This window comes from Hoplias malabaricus, chromosome 4 (assembly GCF_029633855.1).
Source record: "Hoplias malabaricus isolate fHopMal1 chromosome 4, fHopMal1.hap1, whole genome shotgun sequence".
Lineage (NCBI taxonomy): Eukaryota > Metazoa > Chordata > Actinopteri > Characiformes > Erythrinidae > Hoplias > Hoplias malabaricus.
The window spans coordinates 33,289,167-33,309,794 of record NC_089803.1 but is presented as its reverse complement, the minus strand read 5'-3'; the positions used below and the strand labels follow the sequence as shown (position 1 = coordinate 33,309,794).

At 39.6% G+C, this 20,628-nt stretch overlaps 1 protein-coding gene across 3 annotated transcripts in view; it reads right to left on the bottom strand.

Annotated features, from left to right (window-relative positions):
- The window catches only part of wwox (WW domain containing oxidoreductase), a 185,598-nt gene that overhangs the window by 112,777 nt on the left and 52,193 nt on the right, over positions 1-20,628 (bottom strand). For all 3 annotated transcript variants that reach the window (XR_010802206.1, XM_066668074.1, XM_066668075.1), the window contains exons 7-8: positions 15,707-15,892; positions 10,751-11,015 (exon numbers count right to left, since the gene is read on the bottom strand). Coding sequence is in view for 2 of the 3 variants with exons in the window: in XM_066668074.1 (XP_066524171.1) it covers positions 10,751-11,015; positions 15,707-15,892 (451 nt within the window). In the remaining variant the exon portion in view is untranslated. The remainder of the gene's footprint in view (positions 1-10,750; positions 11,016-15,706; positions 15,893-20,628) is intronic.

Genomic DNA, 20,628 nt, shown 5'->3' with positions numbered 1-20,628 from the left:
TCTGATGTCTCACAGAAACTGTTAAACATGAATAAATATTCATCTGCTACACCTCAAGCAGTCTGAATGTTTAGGAAAGTGAGATGCAGACTAACATGAAGAATAAAGGAGAATGAATGAATAATAAGCACTATTGCATTTTCATTACCATAAAAATTATATATATATATATATATGTATATATATATTATTTTGGCTCTTCTTTTATATCTATTTAATCACTTACAGCGAAATGCTGAAATCCCTGCTGAAACATCCAGCATAAGACTAGTTTTAGCTTGTAGCTGATTCAAGATGGTCATTTAAACAAAACATGCATTGGTAAGCTAGCTGGTTAACCAGCTCTTCACCAGCATAGTGTATATTGCATTTGATTGTGGTCATGCTTGGTGGTGCTGGTCATGCTGGTCAGTAAGCTTGACTATGCTGGTCATCCAGTCTGATCATGGGGGACAACCAGCATGGTCCAGCTTGGTCATACTGGTTGTCTGGCTTCTCTGGCTCATGCTTTTAGACCAGCTAAACCATCAAATTTAAATGAAAACATACGCTAAGCTGGCTAAGATTTAAGCTGGCTAACCAGCTAAACTACCATAACTGGTCATGCTGGTTTTTGTTTTTTTTCAGCAGGGAAATTTGGGACCATTTTCATAATATGATTTTCTCTGCATCCTTGATTTCCAATTCATTCTAGAGAGTGTGCGAGTGTGTGTGTGTGTGTGTGCGTGTGTGTGTGTGTTTCTTTTTATGCATAGATACTGTCAGAAACTGCTGCTGCTACAGTACTCACTGGAACAACACTCCATAGAATTTGAAATCCCTTCTCAACATCCCAACCCAATGGCTAATCAATGCAGCACAATAAGGAGATCAATCTCACATAATATCATTGGGCTAATTTTGTCAGACATTATCTAATCAACAATTATTCACGCTTGTTATACGGCGAATGAAGCGGTTCGGGAAAAGGTGACAGGGTCATGGGAAGTTGTGACCTCTTGTTATGGCTTGGACTGTCTGGAGGGATCCCAGACAATCATTACAAATGAAATGAGGCTGCAGCACAATTATACACATACATACACACCTAAACAAACACATATACACACACACACACACACACGGACACAAAATATGGAACACTACCGTATCCACCGCACACAACAGCCAATTAGAAAAATGAATAGCACCATTCATAACGGCGGTTATAACTTGCTGGTTGATCAATGAGAAGAATATACAGCAACGCCTGTGATGAAACTGCGCAAGCATTTCATTTCACGCAAACTGCGTATCCTCGGTATGGCTAGAGAAAATAATATAATAATATTTGCCAAATCAATAATAATTCTCTCCCTTTTCCTCTCAATCTTTTCATCTCTCTCTTCCTCCGCCTTTCTCTCCTTCTCCATCTTCACTCTCTTCATTTTCCTCTTCTCTCTTTCCTTCTCTCTAATCCGATCATGCAGGGAATAAGTGTATGCACCATGAACACATTTAATTTTCCCAGTTGGTTTTCAGCAGGCCCAGAGGTGAGCTTTAATAAGGATCAATGGCACTTTATCTAGGACAGGACCCACTTCACAGCATGCAAATTAAACACCAACACTTACAAGAAAAAAAGAGAAAGAAATGGATTTAATTAAAAAATGTAGAACCACAGGCTCTGGGAATTCAATTAAAGGATTTATGCAAAGGTTGGCTAGCTTTTTGTGTTGCAGTTACTGCTTGTATAATGAGCTTTTCATATTAAAAATCAATAGGTAATCTAGGGTGGAAGATCGCTCGCTTACATACAGTTTTGAAATCAATTTGAAAAATAGTCCATCATTGCAGTGTCACAACACTCCGAGTTGGGCAGCAGGTCTTATTTTAAAGTGGGGGTGGGGGTCGCAAACCCAGACAGCCCTGCTGAGGGAGGGAACCGCATAGAATATTTGGCATAGGTTTAGAGAAGGCCAGGAGGGGAGGAGTTATGAAGCTCTCTCTTTAAAGAAGGACAGGCTTTTCTAATACACTATGTGTTCCAAGGAAATTCAGTTTCACTCACATTTGCAGTATAGTTTTGTAACCTGGCTTTTTATATTCAGAAGGCAATACGTTGCAAACTGTTACTGGCATCATATTATATTTTACTAAAATAATCTGGATAGAAACCTGCAAGGAACACTACATTAAGTAAATACTACAAAGTCTCAAAAGACCACAGGTTACATGCCAAATCACAATTCCCTCTGTGGATGTCACAAAACCATTTAAACAAATTTGACACAGACATTGTAATCTGAGCATGATTACCTGAATAAATGCTCAGTGTAAGTGTAACTGGCTTGAGCGCCTGCAGCAGCTGTGTGGTAGCACCCAGACTAACAGCTACTAGTACACTACACTACTAAACATTTCATTGCTGTCCAAAGAAAACCTGCATCTCCATTTTTGTTGTTTTTAATTCATTACATCATTTGAACACAGCAGCTGTCCTTCATATTGCGTGAAATTTTCATGATGAACATGAAATAGAAATGGTTTAAAATTACTTATTAAATATTGCATAATTAAAGTTTGACAGTACTAATTCAGTCAATACAATATAATTCTGATATTGATATGAAGAATAAAGAAGCCACAGAAAAACTGCCAAGAACTGAAAGTAACATGATATCACCATCAAACAAAGACCTATTGGCTTTGTCAATATTAATATTTTTAACTTTAAAATTTAGTGCGATTAACTGATTGCAGTGCCCTGTACTGAATGTCAGTCAGTGACAGATGCTGTAAATGTTTATTGAAGCATTGAAAATCTGTATAAAATCATATCACTGTTATTGAAACATTTTATATTGTGATATGTATTGATATTGAATTATTGTCCAGCCCTACTGGAATATAATCGTTTTACCTTGACTTCCACTAAAATTTAAAAAAGTTTTTTTTTCTTCATATAAAGTTACTATATTGGAGATGAAATTTAATAATATTTATTATTATTAACATACTACACTGTAAGCGCAGACAAACTCTGCAAAGGCTCACTGTGATTCAAACAAGCACACTTGGAGCTGATGTACTATTCTATTACATTTCAGAATATTAATTAAAGCCAAAATATTTAACATAACACAGCTTGAATTGTCTGAATATAAACAAATGTGTGCTCTTGCATTAAACTGAAAATGAAAAGAAATTCATATTCAAGTTTTGGAGCCATACTGCGTAAAATAATGTTAAATAACTTTACTTTGGATCAGCATAAAGGTACAGACAAGCGATAGAAGAAAATACAGTCAACAATAGAACACAAGAAAATATGCATGAAAACAGAGTTCTAACTTATCGTCCTCTGATATTTACTATCCAGCAGGGACACACAAGAACCTACATTTCACTACAGACCAGACCTCCTCAGACAAATCCCTGGCCAGCCAAGTTACATTTACCCAGAATCAGTCAGGCAGGCCAAGCTCGTCTGATGAAGATAGCATTAGGCCTGCTTTCCCAGATGGATGGGCTGCTCTGTGACTTTGACTAGGGGTCAAATGGAGCAACATGACAGCCACTGGTCCTGCATGAAAGCTGCCTGCCAGCCTCTGATTGGCTCCTTATCGATTCGGACACGCTTGCAGCCACATCAACTGATCTACAATAAACCATTTACTCAGTTTCCCTCAGTGCAATGAGCCACGCGCTCAGATGAGTGGCTGCGTGCGTGTAAGTGAAAAAGAGAGAGAGGCAGAGTGAGAGTGTGTGTGTGCTCTCTTTATTTTAATGAAATGGTAGCCTATATCTTGGTAGACAATAATCCTGGTAATAGGATTGTGCTGGGACACACATGTCAATACAAGCAAATGGGATTGTTGCCTTTTAGGCCTCAGATTGTCTTCCACAGTCTTAATAGGCACACAGAGAGAGAGAGTGAGTAAGAGAGAGAGAGAGAGAGAGAGAGAGAGAGAGAGAGAGAGAGAGAGACCACATTGTAATATTGCCTCTACGTACTGCTGACCAACCAGGTTAGGAGATGAGATTACAGCGTATTCTGAGCTGCTGCTCAGTGCTAAGAGAAGGTAGTCTGAGAACAAGATAACACGCAGTCCTCTACACATGGAGTTCACAATGCCTCCTGCATAAGTACATGTACACGTACACACACACATACATAGACACACACACACACATATATATATATGCACACCAATATTATTATATTTTCTCTAAAAAAAACAATCAGAACATTATCTTAAAATTTATCTTAGAATTCTTTAGTTAACAGTTAAGATTAGAGGATAAGCTGGCAGTCAGGACAAAACAACAACATTTTCATTATTTAATTCATTCATTCATTCATTCATTCATTCATTCATTCATTCACTGTCTGTAACCGCTAATCCTGTTCACAATTGCGGTGGGTCCGGAGCCAGGGCGCAAGGCAGGAACTCACCCTGGAGGGAGCGTCAGTCCTTAATAGGCTCTGGGCTCTTCGGAGTCCAATATACCTACTAACGTGTGTTTTTGGACTGTGGGAGGAAACCCACACGGACACAGAGAGAACACACACACACTTCTAACAGACAGCAACCCAGAGCAGGACTCGAACTTACAACCTCCAGGTCCCTGGAGCTGTTTGTCTGCGACATCAGCTGTTGTGCCACTTCAACAAGAACCTTAAGGGAGCTAAAATGTAATTTTTTAAAGACAAATTATGCATGTCATACAGCTGATTAATTTCACCAAAATATTATATGACATCTTCAAATGGACATATAGCATACATAAAGCACACATTTATTCTACTGCAATTTTATTTGGTTCAGTAATGCTGTTTACTTGTGTTAGGGTAAAGTCATCTAACTGGAATTTTATCTACTTTGAATTAATCGCATGTGGATATTCGTAAGGGGTTAAATCTGTAATCTGAACCTGTATATTATAGACCCACAACCCCTGTTATGGAACAGTAAACAGGTTCATGTTCCCAAACAAAAAGCACAACAGTCTACACATGCACATAAAACAACAGCAGGAAAAGTGAGAGTGAGGTTGTATTTATATGAGCAGAGTGCATGAAACACTCCCTGCTCTTACTAAAGGTCCTAATCACCAATTATGAGTGTATTAAGGCAGCTGGCAGCTGATTGTGCGATGATGCAATGGAGGGAGGCCTAGGTGCAGACCTTCGCTCTCCTCCTCTCCGCTCCAGTGAGCACCTGTCAGCCGCGCTGCACCTACACACCCGCCAGAACAGCAGATAACAACACCTGACCTTACACCCGCTTACCAGGGGAAAACACGCAAAAGCATGGCTCACAGTGGCACAGACAGCAGAGGGACCGTTACCAGCCTCACAGGGTGACGACACTTCATTAAAAAAAAAAAAAAAAAAAAAAGAAAGGAAGACAGAGAGAGAGAAAAAAAAATGGGGAACGCCTCTGTGCTATGGAGTGCTAATAGAAGCAATGTCCTCGTTAGCTGGGCATGAAGAGAAATCCATCACTGGAATCTCCAACATCCACCCCTCTCCCTCCCCCTCTCTTGCTCTCTCTTTCCCCCACCCCAAAGAAGAAGGGGACTGGGGAAGGGGAGACAAGCAATAGAGTAAGAGAAAGAGAGAGAGAGAGAGCAAGCGAGCGAGCGAGTGAGAGAGAGAGAGAGAGAGAGAGAGAGAGAGAGAGAGAGAGAGAGAGAGAGAACAGGGAGAGATTTAAGCTCCCATAAGGAAGCTGTAGGACTGGTCTCTGAGCAGCCTGGTTAAATTACCTCGCAGGCAAGTGGCAAGACAAGTGCCAATGCACAGAGGAACTTGTTAAAGTCTCCCTTTTAGAGCAAACCGCCGGCTAATATACGACTATTGGGCCGTGGTCAAAAGTTCAGGCCGTGCATATGTAAAAAGGTAGCTACAAGCCTGAGGCAGAATACCAGGGAAAATAATTGCCCTAAAATGCTGAAAGCATGCAGTAAGGCACGGGGCATTTTCCCAGCGAGGCGGGCCGCAGGGTGGGGGAGGAAATGATTGGGCCACAGTGAGTGTAAATGCCCCTCTTTACCATCCGCCTTCTCCCCCAAACGCATCCAGCAGCCATTAGACACGTTGCACTGATGACCAGACGCTTCAGAAATGTCATGCCAAACATGCTAAAACAGCTGTCTGACAACACAAACACAAAGGTTATAGGTGTCAAATGGGACATGCGTAGTGCATATGGAGGGTCACACTGCAGTAAACATTTTTACTCTTTATTCAAACATCTGACCTTGGGCCAAAAAAAAAAAATAATAATAATCATTAAAATAATAAGAAAAATAATAATAAGAATAATTCAACTACTACTATTAATAATATTCATAATGTTTAAATATCCAACCAATCACAGCAAAATATTCCAGAAATGCTCCAAAATGCAAAAATGTAATGTGCATGCATCAAGCACTAGAATGAATCCACCCAAATTACCTGCTGTAGACCCCTGCCATCTCAGAGATCCTGTCTCTCCTAAATCACTGTTTAAGCATCGTTTGCCTCGCATTTGTTCAGCACGTAATATGTACTGCGCTTACTATGGTTGCGACAGTACTGAACTTCTCTAGACTACTGGTCTCATCATTACTTCTTAACAATAGAAAATAACCACTATTTACATATCATAAATAATCTAAAAATGCTTTAAAGTACATGGGAGGACATGTATTTGTTATTTACAATTACACAATTGTTAGCACTGATAAAATAATTTGATTTGACAAGAGAGCTTCTATGAGTGCTGATATAGAGTAGAACAGCACTGGGACTTTCCTCTCCTCTTTATAGTAGTGTTCCATTACCAGTTAATTAAACAATATCTCACTAGAGAGAGCTTTAAAGAGGAGCTCCTCAGCATCTGCAGATGTCTTGGGTTTCAGGTGGCTGTTATACAATTAAATATACTTGATACCTAGTAGCTGGTCTGCAGTAACACAGACCTACACAAAGTAGCTAGCCAGTGTGAATAAAAACATTTTTGTGTTGCTTGGCAACAGTCAAGTTGCAGGATCATTTGTGTTTGTGAAGCCAATTAAACAAACAGAATGCCTAATACTAATGATATCCATGACCTTAGCTATACTATAGAAATATTACATATTTTATATAAGGGACTTGGACTACAAACGTTTGTATATGTGCAGCGTGGCTTAGAAACAATCCCTGAAATATTACAATTACCAGAATTTAGTGGCCTTTGCTATTTGTTATGGTTGTTATAATCAAATAATAGTAACAATAATAACAGATTCCTTTATGTTGTGCTTTCAAATGAAAAGTGTTCCAACATTAGTTAGAATTAGCACAGTTTAGAGAAAGCACTTTAATCCGAACAAAGTTTTGTTTGTTTGTTTGTTTGTTTGTTTTTTCAGAACAACAGCACCGTACTAGAGTGTATTTTAGGTAGTCTCTACCCTTCAAAAATTAAGCAGATGCTTTACAAACAAAAAACTGTAGACACCACATATTGCAGACTTTTTTTTAACTGCACTTCTAATGGAGTGCTTTGAAACTACAAATTCAGGCTTCTTAAGAACCCTATACTTATCACAGGTGCCTTCTGTTCACATGTTAAGCATGAGACTTTATTCTGCATTTGTGCAATTCTAAATCTCCACAGCCCATTCTAGAAGGCATTTTATCCATGTTATTCTGTACTCAGGTCTAATATTGTTTTGAGCCTCTTCCTGGCAGCATTATGCTTATGTTTGCAACCTTCAGCAGTCTCCCAGGATCACAGATGCGTTTGCAAGCAATTAAAACGATACCATCTTCATATCACCATAACCAATAAATAAAATAATATCAGGGTTTATATTAAGCTCTGCTATTCACAGTCAGGACAGAACTGAAGAGAGAAGGTAGGAGAGAGAGTAAGAGGAAGGGAAAAAAGAAAGAGAGAGAGAGAGAGAGAGATGCACTTTAACTGGCTTATCTTTAAAAGGACTGCAAAGAGCAAACGTTGAGCTTTAGGGACTCGGCCATAATCACAAAGAAATTAACAGCATCGTCAGCAAAGGCTGCTAATTACTAATGATGCTGTTTTCTTCCTGTGTTCGAAATTTGAAAGAAATCCCAGTGATGTGTGAGTGTGCTCCATAGACTTTATTTCATTACTTGTTCATTTTATTTTCTTATTTACTAATCTTATATCCTACACAATATAATTATTAAAGGGGAAAAAAATAATTACAGCTAATTTGAGGGAGTGGGACAGTACACCCATGTATTTCTAACAATTAAAATGCTTAAGCACCTCTAACCTAAATCCTTATACATCAACTATGAAAGAAAAGATCAGTGCTGACATGCTGCATGTGAGTTATGTCTGAGCAGTACTCTGAAATCCACCAGAAAATTCCTATCACACATTACATCTCTTTAAAATATAATCAGTTCAGACGAGCGCTGTTGGAAATGCAGTTGAACACTATATCAAACTTTCCCTTTGGTGCACGCACAAAAACTGATGAAAAAGGAGACGAAGAACGTAACACAAAAAGTCGTCATATTTAAAACAAAGCATACATCAAAAGCAATGTGTGGCCTAAAGCAAACGGTGACAGGGAGAGTGGGCCACAGGCGTATGAGCAGCAGATATTGCTTATGATTTATGACGATGTTGAGTTTTATAGTTTGTCTCTGTAAGTGTGTGTGACTTCCAGCTTCTGGCTAAAACGGCTGAGTGTGGTCTGCAGAGCTGCTTGTCTGATTTATGCCACACTAGCCTATTTAAGCCTGACAGCTGCACACACACGTGCACTGAGCAGATTCCAAGATACACCTCCGAAACCACACTCACTGCTACATAACTTGGAATGCACGTAGCTGTTTGCAGTGAGCTTTTCTTCTCTCAGTATATCAGACAGGTGTAAAAAGATTTCCGGGCTGTATTCTACTGTCAAGGCCAAAACCACAGACATATCTAATTCTGACATGCATAAAAACGAAAATACTAAACAATACACTGGCACCCCTAAACACAAATGTTCAGATCATATATAGGATAATCAGGATCCATCTGAATAATGAAGGAGGAAGTCAAAGGAAAAAATCCAGAGTTCACAGAGAGTGGGGGCAAGCACTTGCTCCGAGGCACACAAGGCCAACACACTGCTTCTTTTCAAACTGCCACTAAACAGTTTAATGCCGTGGAGGAAAACGCAAACTGACAAGATCTGTCACAACAGCTAACAGATGCCTGAACCCTAGCTAGCACTATGAGGAGGAGGATGGGAGGAGGGACAATCCTACTTACCCAGAGAGTGAGGCAAATTGTGCTCTCTAGAGCCCCTTTCACACATACACAGTAACCTAGAAATATTCCAGAGTTTACCCGGAGGAGCTGTATATGTGAACACAAACACCTGCAACATTTGTCCCAGACTTTATGCTGACTTCATCTCACTAGCTCACTAGTAAAATCTCCAGGTGAAGTCTGAAGTCTGAGCGAGCATGTGTGCGTGTGTGTGAATGGAGCTGCAAATTTTCAGGAGATTTTCCTGCACAGGTGCCACCCTATGCCTAAAACATGTGGAGCATGTGGAACTGATACAGAAAACCTCACTGTATGCTGCATGTGTGAAAGGACTCTGATACTCTGGAGATACTTCCAGATTTCACATATGAAAGGGACTTAGGATACCTGAGACCGGAGACTGAACTCATGATCTCCTAATGATGGGGCTAACACTTACGGCAATCTTCCACTGTATGGAACCTACATACTCGGCTCAGCACTGCTCTTTTGCTTTTCCACTGGCCGAATCTGGACCCTGGTACCTGGAACCAGGTAAGTTTTCAGTCCCAGGTCCCCCAGTGTTCCAACCATGCCGAGTAGGCACTAAAGGGTGACGTGTAAACCCTGCAGAGCGCTGATTGGCCAGAGAGATGTCTTATCACCACGAAATGCAGAGCTCATTCAAATCCAGCACAAACCGCCACAGGTTAAATCTCAGCAGTTACAGCAGCTTTCACATTTTTTAATGGGCTCACAACAGCAGGTCGTAACTTTACCTTGAGGTGTTTTGAAGAAGCTTATATGCTCCTTGGGCTGATGGCAGACGAAAAAATTCCAGTGAAAGTCAAATGTGCAATAAGTAAAACTGATCTGTGAGGACTGGGGCACAGAGCTGTGTTCAATCCAAAAAACAACAACAACAACAACAACACGCAAATACACGATGAATACACAACTAACATTACCACTGCCGTTGTTGTGTTTTCCAAAGCCAACTATTTCCATTAGAGATGGGTTTTGCAACGTTATCAGCTCCATTTCACAGTCGAGCCGAGCTGAGTAGTGTGGAAAAGCACCATTAGGCCACTTCACCACTTAGGTGTCCTAAATCACGTCTCAGAGCCCAGACCATCAGTATCATTTCATTTGTAATCCCAAAGACAAAGAAACATTTCAGGGGTGTGGACAATATCTATTCTTTAAAAAAGATTCCTGACAAGAGTGGAATTGGGAAATACTGCAGACAATTAAGACAAAAACATAAATACGTTTTGTAAAACATGGTTTCTGCATTTAGTGCTGAAATATAATTTATTTGACAAAAATTCTCTATTTTCTATTTTATTTTGCTTTCTGTTCTGGGTTTCTGAGTTCACAAGTAAAGCAACAAGTCATTAATATACCTCCCTATCCTTCTTACTTGTCAGCCATGCCCTAAGCAGGGAGTGGCAGTGACTTCCAAACAGAAGAGGTGTTGAGAAGCAGTATTTGCTTACCATTGACTTGGTGAAAGGACGTGCCAAGGTAAAAAGGAAAGTCATGAGCCACCAGCTGCGATGGATGGACGTATACATCATGTTTCCTGGATGCAATGCATTGGAAGTGACCCCGTAGGGAGAAAGGCGGCGGTGCAGCTCACTGGAGAACAGGATGTTGCAGAGTTTGGCCCTGTTGTAGGCCAGCATAGACCAGTACTCCTTCTGGGGAGGTGAGAGCAGAGCCAAGTCCACTTTACCACACGAGTCTGCAAGGTCTGTGAATCTATAACCACAAAGATAAGGCAGAAAATTTAAATAGGTTAATGTCATTCTGTATACATAAAAATCAGCAAATTAAACCCTGAATTTTTTAATAATTAAAAAAATGTTTTTTAATATATAAATAAGTTCTTAAAAGCATATACACTTCCACTTAAAAACACTACAGAGTTCAACAATGACCATACAAATGCTAAGGAAAACTACAATGCTAATTCGGGAGAACCGTGCAGACAATCACTTGTCCAGTCAGGCAAGCAGACATCCAGTTAGAGGTAACTATCCTTTGCAACTGCAACAATTTCAGCACACGATTGTTTGATTGTGCATGTAAAGCAGGAGAGTAAGTGAGTAGAAAAATATTAAAATATTACTCAAATGTCAACATTTTTGACATGTCCTCATGGGACATGTTTTTACACAATTTGTGAGTCACACATAATACAAGAACTGCAGGAGTTGTCTTCACACTGCCAGAATAAAAGCTGGAACAGAATGTGTGCTGCACTGGGCAAGCTTAGGAAAAGCTCATATTGAACTCTGCACGCTGATCAATCGTTTCCTTGGTGTCATCGTTAAAGCTAATCACAGGAACCTCCAAAATCTGCACATTTGAGACAGGCTCACTCTGCTTTCACACTACAGGTCACACAAACTATTAAAAATCAGCAGTGTAATTACAAAAAAAGGGTTACAAAGCTGTTCATTACATTCTAAACCCTGACCTCTGTCTCCATCAAGCTCTATATGAAAGTAAATCTATTTAGCACTCAGCCATAATGTGAGACAACTTAAAGCCAGAGGTGTGTTGGGAATCCAGGGCAGCAGGGGGTTTTCACTGTCTTGAAGAAACACCGTGAATGTGTGAAGCAGTGGTCAGGACTCAATACATACCATGGCTAAGGCCTGTGTTACCAGTCCAGATTCACCCCACCTTAGTTTAATGCAAATCAAAGCTTTGACATGATGTTCTTTAATTGGTTTTGACTGAGCTGTAAAACACCAGATGTTTGACAACATAGCAAGGTGTGCGTGTGTTTGTTTTAGTCGTCAGGTCTTGAGACGCTGTAGTGTAAAGAATCCTTCCTTGTTTCGGGTAAATGTGCTATTGTTACAGACCTGCCCTTCTCCCATTCAACACAGAACATTAGCATCTTCATTATAGTCATTACACAACACCCAATCAGACTGCCGTGATTGATGCTGTTCCCTCATGCCAGATTTTGGCTGACTCATTATGTTGCTGTGTTTTCATTATTTACGTAAATGCTGTATTTTGCCTCACTACATAGACGGTCCAATTTTTTAAAACCAAAACTTGTACAATTGTTCTGTTAATTCACTTTGTTGAAAATGTCTGGCAGGACATATACAGTTGCACAGAGGAACATACATGACTCACAGGCTGGAGATTATCAACCCTGCTCAAGGAAAACAAGAGCAAAGAGAAACCAGGCAAGGCTAGTTTAGCCGGACCACCATTATCCATACAGCCATTGTTACAGAGGTTTTTCTGGTATTTCAAAAACAGGAAAGCCCAAAATACATACCCTTATCATTGGAAGGTCTGAAGAAGCTTGGTGCTTCATATTAATGTCTTTGTTTACAACAATAACAAATAATAACAAACAATAAATACAGTTTCACTTGTCAGTTGCTGACAGTGTGTGTATGATCATGGAAAGCCTGTTATTTTCTGTTCGTACAAAGCTACAAAACTGAAGCACCGTGTTTAGATGACACTAAAGCAACTCGTTTACCACAAAACAACAAGATAACATTTTAACATTTAAGTTTTTGAACATTTTTAAAACCAAGCACCAAGCTTTAATTATCCAGAGAAAGCTGAGCAGATGTAATTTACTCATCAGAAAGTCAGTAACAGTGAGATGTGTCCGTGTATTTGTGTCGTTACAGGGACAGACGAGATGACTTTCTGTTTGTTAAAAATATAGTAGAAAACAAAAGGCTGTGTCACAGAAACATTCTCCAAACATAAAGAAGACACTATGATAAATATTACCTCAACAACGTTCAACACATTTCTGTTCGAGGCTCCAGTAAAACACTGAGCTGCACCGCGGTGGATGGAGGAGCTACAGCGGTGAAGCAGCACAAGTGTGTCCCAATTCAGCTCTGAACTCTATGACCCCTTGAACACGCATTTTTAGATCCCACAAAGAGTACTAGTCCAGGGAAAAGAGGACCTCTGGTCACCGTCGAACGGTTGCAAATTTAGTTCAGTAACTGGAATTTGAAATATGGTGTAGTGGTGCCACCTTAAGTTCTCTCTGTAAAATACGGCTGAATTAACAGTTCCTACTTGTGCATGCGCGTTTCAACATTAGGTGTCAGTCAGTCAGTAAGTGCATATGCCTCTTCCAGGCAAAAAAAAGGCAGATTAAATTTTTTTAAATATCCCAAAATCTCAGATAATCCAATAAAAAGGTGTAGTTCAGATGGTTTAATCTTATCAGTTATGATTTCTTTATTGAACTTTATTGTTTTGTGTATAACTTATAGTGTAAATGAACACCATAATTTGTATTAAACTGATAAAAAAATATCATAGTTTCAAACAGGCTGCAGCCTGTGGCTTACATGGACATGGCTTTTACTCTCACATGTTAAGTAGTCTGAGGTTTCTCCACAGGGGGGAGATTATTAAGGCAAGATATTTTTATGTAAGTACTGTATAAAAAAAAAAAAGGAACAGGCATTGACTTATGGTATCATGATCATATAAATGCAAGTGCTTCAAGTGTGAACTAACAGAATAACAACAAAGTAATGAGTACTATGTTTTGCACTCTACCATTGAATTAAAAATAACTTCAAATTTATAACTAAGAAATGTGTAAATGATTTTAGAAATCTCCAAAGTATAATTATGGTGGTCTCTTTCTATTCAGAAAATTGTAATTTCACAACAAAAAAATGGGCAGTATTTGTCATGTCGTAACAGAAGTCTAGTATATACTGCAGTCAGTAGAGTTCTGGGTTGCTGTAAGACGAGGAGGAATAGAGTGTGGGCAATATTTTTCTCTATCACATTATCAATCTCCTCCAGTTAGAACTGAGGCAGCTGTGGAAATGTGTAAGACCTGTCTGTAATGTCACTGAGCCCTGTAAGCCTTAGTGTAACCGAGGAGATAAAGTTTTAAGTGAAACCATTTTATTTTGCTAAAGCTCAATTTCCCCACTCCCTCGTCATCTTTCTCTACTTGCCACACCTGTCTGACCTGGTCAAGGTCTTACTTGGTGCCAAAGCTTCACAAAATATAATCTCTCTCCAGGGCAAAGGTCAAACAATTGTATTCAAAAGGACACATATTACAGCTAGTGACTTAGAGTGAGCAGAGGAGAGAAGAAAGAGATTAAGAATGACAGAAAAAACAGGAGTACAATAACAGATGTTTCAGTGTAGCTACCTGTATTTGGGATAAAAGGTCACTGTTAAACTGGCATGCTAAAACCTGTGTGTGTGTGTGTGTGTGTGTGTGTGTGTATGTGTATGTGTGTATGTATGTGTGTATACACACCTGTATGTATTTCTTTCTCACCTCAATCAGCACTAATCTCTTGTTAATATTTCTGAGGATGTTACAGAATGAATCATGGGTGTGGAACATATTCTGGTAGAAAAACTGGGAATGGACAAGTGCCATTTGTTTGGCAGAGAGGGACTGTTCATGATATGATCTGTTTAAATATCCCATTTCTTGTCTATTAATGCCATTTTATTCTTTTTGTTGTATGTGTATGTAAAAAGAATATTTGGTGCAGATGATGAATTTATACATATAAATTATTATCCCATAATTAGAATTTGCTTGGGATTGATATAGTGCTAGATATTTTTTTAAAAAGCTCTCATTCTTCTTACTGTCTGCCACTACATTTAAAAAACTACTCTAGTATTTTACTACATGTTTCATTTTCCTCATATTTGTGATCTACAAGAGCCAGGTGCCTGATCTCCCTGCTCCGCCAAAAAAGTGTGTTTATGGGAAAGACCATGCATGCCACCGCAGAGTCCACCACAGCTGCTTTAATACTACTGCCTGCGCACTGAAGCATTTCAGCAGGTCAAATCAATCATGGCCATTCGGCTCCAATTTAATCAACCTTTATCAAATCTCAGGCCAAGATCAATGGCTCATATCCTACTTCACCAGGGCTGCATGGAAGCGAAAGCTGCATGACAAGATTTTGTTGGAATAACATAAAGTAATATATGTCCAAGCTTTGATATTTTGGACAAAAAAGTCAACAGTGACTTTTCTCTTATCCTCACTCACTACCCTACATCCACGTTTATAACTGCTGGTGAAAGTCCTGGTCATCCATGTTTAATTTTTAAAAATATGTAAACACAAAAATTTTAATTTCTGTGTAGATAATCTTATAAAATAATTCTAATTAGATACAAATAATATGCCAATTCTGAATAATCTAAATAAATGATCAAAATCTGAACAAACATGTACATGACTCCATAATAACTGTGTGTTGTTTCTAAACTTAAAATATAGGATTTTATGAATAACATACTAAATAATAATATGAAAATTGACTTCAAAACTTTTAAATCGTACTGTCCTTGGACCAGTCAGAACAGCAGGGCCTCTGTAGAAGACCCAGGTGTAGGGCAACAGACAGAACAGAGAAAGCTGTAGCTGTAGATAACCTGACCTGTGGGATTCTGAAGAAACCACAACCACACGCGCAGGAGCTGAGCGTCGCAGCACATCCTGCAGCAGCTGCACCAGATAGAAGTGACCCAGGTGGCAGATCTGGAAAGTAGCTTCCAGTCCATCCTCAGTTAGTTGCCATGGCTGTGTACACACGGCTGCGTTACATACCAGTATGTGCAGGGGCCTGAACACACGAAACATGTCAAAATGCTTGGTTAAAATAAACAGTTAGAAAGATATAACAGGCAAAGTGTTTGAAAATCATTGGATTTATTATATTTGAATATCTTTGTCTTCCACAATGGTGACCTTTCTTGAAATCTTAGTTACAAAAATAGCACATTTAAAAAGAACTATCAGCAACATGAAAATGACAATGTGTTCTAGAGGAAACAGAAAACACAATAAAGGAGAAAGGTGAGTGAGGGGGACAAAAGGTTGTGAGTGTGGGGAAAGCTGCTAATGGTGTCAGCTGACCTCCGGGCTGTGATTCAGCCCGAGCTGCAGCCACTCTGTGAGATCAACTAGATCAGTTTGCGGTGAGGTACTTAAAGAGACAATGACATTTAAGAACATGTCTTTGTCTCACACAGAATGCTTCACAAGAATATATTTCTACAACACAAACCTAAATCTGTATACACAGTATATGCCCATTGTCCTAAATGTTTATTCAAAATACCATCCACAAAAAGAATCACATAATTACAGTTTTAATCGTTTCACATGTGTATTCATGGATGGTAAAATGCAATAGTTTTCCCATCTTTAGACCTGGAGTACCCAAGTCCAACAGATACACCAACAAGGTCATTCTACACAGATATAGGAAACATCCCTCACCCTTCTGAATGCCTGCTGTAAAACCCAAACCCCTGGAAGATTCTTGCCTTTGACAGAGTCGCTCCACTGATCTAGAACCCATGGTGGCGCCACAGAACAATCTGAATCCACCCCACCAATTTTTAATTTCTTCCATTAGAATTAATTATGAGGGCCACAGGCAATTTGTGTACTCTGTGTTTAAGACTGCCTGCACTATTAATTAAAAACTGGTTGCTGGAAAATTAACGGAGGAATTGTTATGCCCCTGCTATAATGAGCCTTTGCTATGACATTAAAATAGGAGTGCACGGCACGTTTCCCTCCAGGTTTAGGGATGAAAAGTTGCAGTCTGCGTCAGCGCAAGAGCAGAGGAACAGTTACATAGTTCAAGTATGGTCACCAGCAGTCATCCACCAATGTTGGTTGGTTCACCATTTTAATTATTGTTTGAAGCATGTGGATTATTTTCAGATATATTTGTCGTATATTTTAGTAACCCTCTTATTTTCAGTTTTAGTGTCTTAACTGACAGTGTCACGTTTGCTTTTTTAATTTTTTTCCCCTACAACTATACCTTGGTTCATTGTGGAATGCACAGGCTGTTTTAAGTCTGATGTGTTGGCAACAATATTGTGTATATGTTTAAACAATCCTTGATCCACCACATCAATCCTAAAGAGTTAATCAATCTTTGTGATTTTACAACTTATTTTAAAGTCTGATTACTTTTTAAATAATTAACTAAGGTGCTCAAAATTAGCTCAAAATGCTAATGTATTTGGGGCAATGAAAGCTTTGTCATAAATTATTATAGTGTACAACTTCAGGTTAAATTATATAGTTTAGTTTTTGCTCTTGATATCTTTTATCTGGCTAAAATACATTGCACTACACTTCATCAGCAGTCATTATAACATTTTACAGACAGACTTTCGTCTGTATATTTGTGTCCAAAATTGGCTGCAGCAGTACAAATTTAAAGAAGCACCATACAGACAAAAGGCTTCTTGGTTAATCAATTTACTTTTGGAGTAAGAGGAAACTATGAAGATTCATTTTTTCCCCCCTAAACTATGGAACTATTCCTTCCTCTCAGGTGGGATCACACAAATGGCACAAATGCAAAGTGACACTCATAGGAGCAGAACACTTGCTGCTACAGAACATGGATCTCTCGAGGCAGCTGCACAAAAACAGATCCACTCTGCCTCTGTCAGACACACACTTGCACAGGTTCTCCATGGCACTTAATGAAGTGTGACACCAAGAGGAGGGAGTGATTGTACCTGAGAGTGAATAGCATTAAACTTTATGACTTTCACGCTCTGGTCTGAAGGCATGTAATGGAAGAGGAACATGTCTGCGATCATCAATGAACTGCAGAATACTGATCCCACGGGTAAGGCACACACAGGAGCATCCCAACATCACACACAAACACTCAGACAAGGAATGAGATCACACCAGTTTTAACAACTTCCTTTTGTTCTGCAGCTACAATTATCTGTTATTGTGGGCCAATGCTGATATTCAAGTCACTATGTGCAAACCATCCAATGTCAATATACATAAACGTGTAATATTAAGTAATTACAATGAGGTCATTATGAAAGTATTAAAGAGAGAACAAAATATTTTGGATGCAAATGAAAGGCAACGAAATATAGGAATTTTATAATAATAGCTTTGTGCAGCCCTCACAGGTATTAAATGTTTATTTGAAATATCTGTTTGTTTAAAAATAATCTGAAACCATGATGTTAGATATAAACAATTTTACACAAATAAAAATATTAGTGGACATTTTGAGGCTTAAATATTGGTTTAGACAGGCTGTCTGCACAATAGTAACTGCTGTGGATAAGCTTTCATTTTGTGTAGACTAAAATTTAGTTTCTGGCCAAACTTTCATTTTTAAAGGGTTCATTAGACTCACAATTTCCTCAAGCAGCTCTTTCACAAGATAAAGGGGAAAAAACGCAGTAGTCACTGTGATGGTGATGATGGGGTATTTTAAGTGAAAAGCAGGTCAGAGGCAGTTTCAGAGGGCAATCCTGAGGACCCTGTCTCTTACTTTAACAGTGCAACCCCACCCCCACACACCCACCCACCCCACCCCAAACCCCAAGCCAAATCCCCGGTTTCATATCTGATGTGGCTGATTGAATGAGCCTCGATGGGAGAAAGGGCCGTGTATTGCTGTTTGGCCCATAAACTCAGGCTAATCCTCCCGGTGTGTGGCCTGTGATTTAACAACATGCCGTTACAGCAGCCTCACTCTCGTAATACAGCTCCCTGCCAGGCCTGTCCTCATAAGCAAAAAGCTAACAAATGGCTTTAATAGGCAAGCCCACATAATGTAAAAACTCCCTTTAAACTTATTAATGCGATCGAGGGGGTCTACTGCAGATGCGCAATTTACATGCCGGGCTAGCGGGGGCGGTAACGGGCAAGCAGGGAGGAATAACGCTCCATATTTACTTTAAAAGAACCCACAGGGTGCGACCTTTGACCTGGGAATAATCTCCCCGCGTAAAAAAGTGATTACTTTTTCTCCCACCACTCTGGCCAGCCAGTCATTAAGGGGCTGTGTTTATGGGCTGCACAGAGAGCTGGTGTAACAGAATGCTGCTTTAAACCTCACGCACACACACGCATATACACACACACACACACAGGCACACCATTTTACAAAATGGGCTAAATTAGAATGCACCCCTGACTTGGCAGTTGATATCCAAAGCCCATCAACATAATAATGTTACATTAGAGGGGTTTCTAATGCACATGTGGCGAGTGGGATGGGGCGGAGCTTGTGACCACAAATGGAGGCCATTGGAGAGAATAAAACATCGCATGCAATTAGCTTTATAAGTACAGCACTGATACTGCGCTTAAGTTAACTACATACAGCAATACATAAAGAGAACATGAAACATTCGCACAGAGCAAGTCTGCAACTTACAGACACGAGAAGACAGAAACAAAGACGGAGAGAAAGAAAGCATTAAAATGTGAGAAAAAGCACTGATTGCATTATGTTTCCCATGGCAGTAAGTGTATGTGTGTGTGTGTGTGTGTGTGTGTGTGTGTGTGCGCGTCTAAGTGCTGGAAGCAGAAACAGGGGGGCGTGACGCACCTTCACCAGCTGCCTGCTGCCATTCACACCTCAGCAGCTCTCTTTTCTGATGCGAATTAATCTACTCCTCCTCCTCTGGGACGGACACACACACACACGCACATACAGAGGCCCACCACTCTGGGAATAACTAATGAAGAAATACAACCTTGGCAGGGGAGAGAGGGGTTGCTCCCTCATTCCGTCCCTGGGAACAGATCAGGCTCAGGGGGGATCATGTGCAAGGAGTATATTGGTGGGTATACATGGGGATATGTGCACAAGAAATAGTGACCTACCATTACAATATGAACCCAAGAGCAGAGACTGGGTGTCCCACAGTGGATTGTGGAAGTGTTAGTGTGTGTGAGAGAGCAAGAAAAAGAAGTGAGCATAGGGGGGAAAAACAGCAAAGAAATTAAACTACCACCAATCCCACAGTTGTAAATGTGGTATATCAGAGGGAGGTCTCAGAACAAATGACACCAAGACACACTAAAATCATTGGAACATTTTAGGAAAAGATATTTTTCCAATGGTCATTTTGGTTTGCTGCCAGGAGAAGACAGAAAATGAAATAACATTAAATTCTGAGCCACTATAATAACTAATCAAACCTAAACAGGTCTGAGAGCCCATTAACAGTTCCTCATTCTCTACATTACACACATAATGTAATGTATCTACATATTAGATTTATATCTTAAGACTGATGAGACTGTTAACCTAATAGTAAAATTTAAGGGGCTGCAGATGTTGCAAGTGATAATAAAAGCATGGTACGATGTTATAATAGTTTTAAACACAAACCTGTTGACAAACAAACACAATTACTTTCCAAAGTACAGACTTTCAATCAATACCACAATTGTGTTCTGAAACTGAAGAGCTATATGGTCATACGAGCAGTTAAATTAAAATAAAATACAGAAGGTTCCACCTGCAGATGACCTGCTGTTCAGATGGCCCAGCAGTAA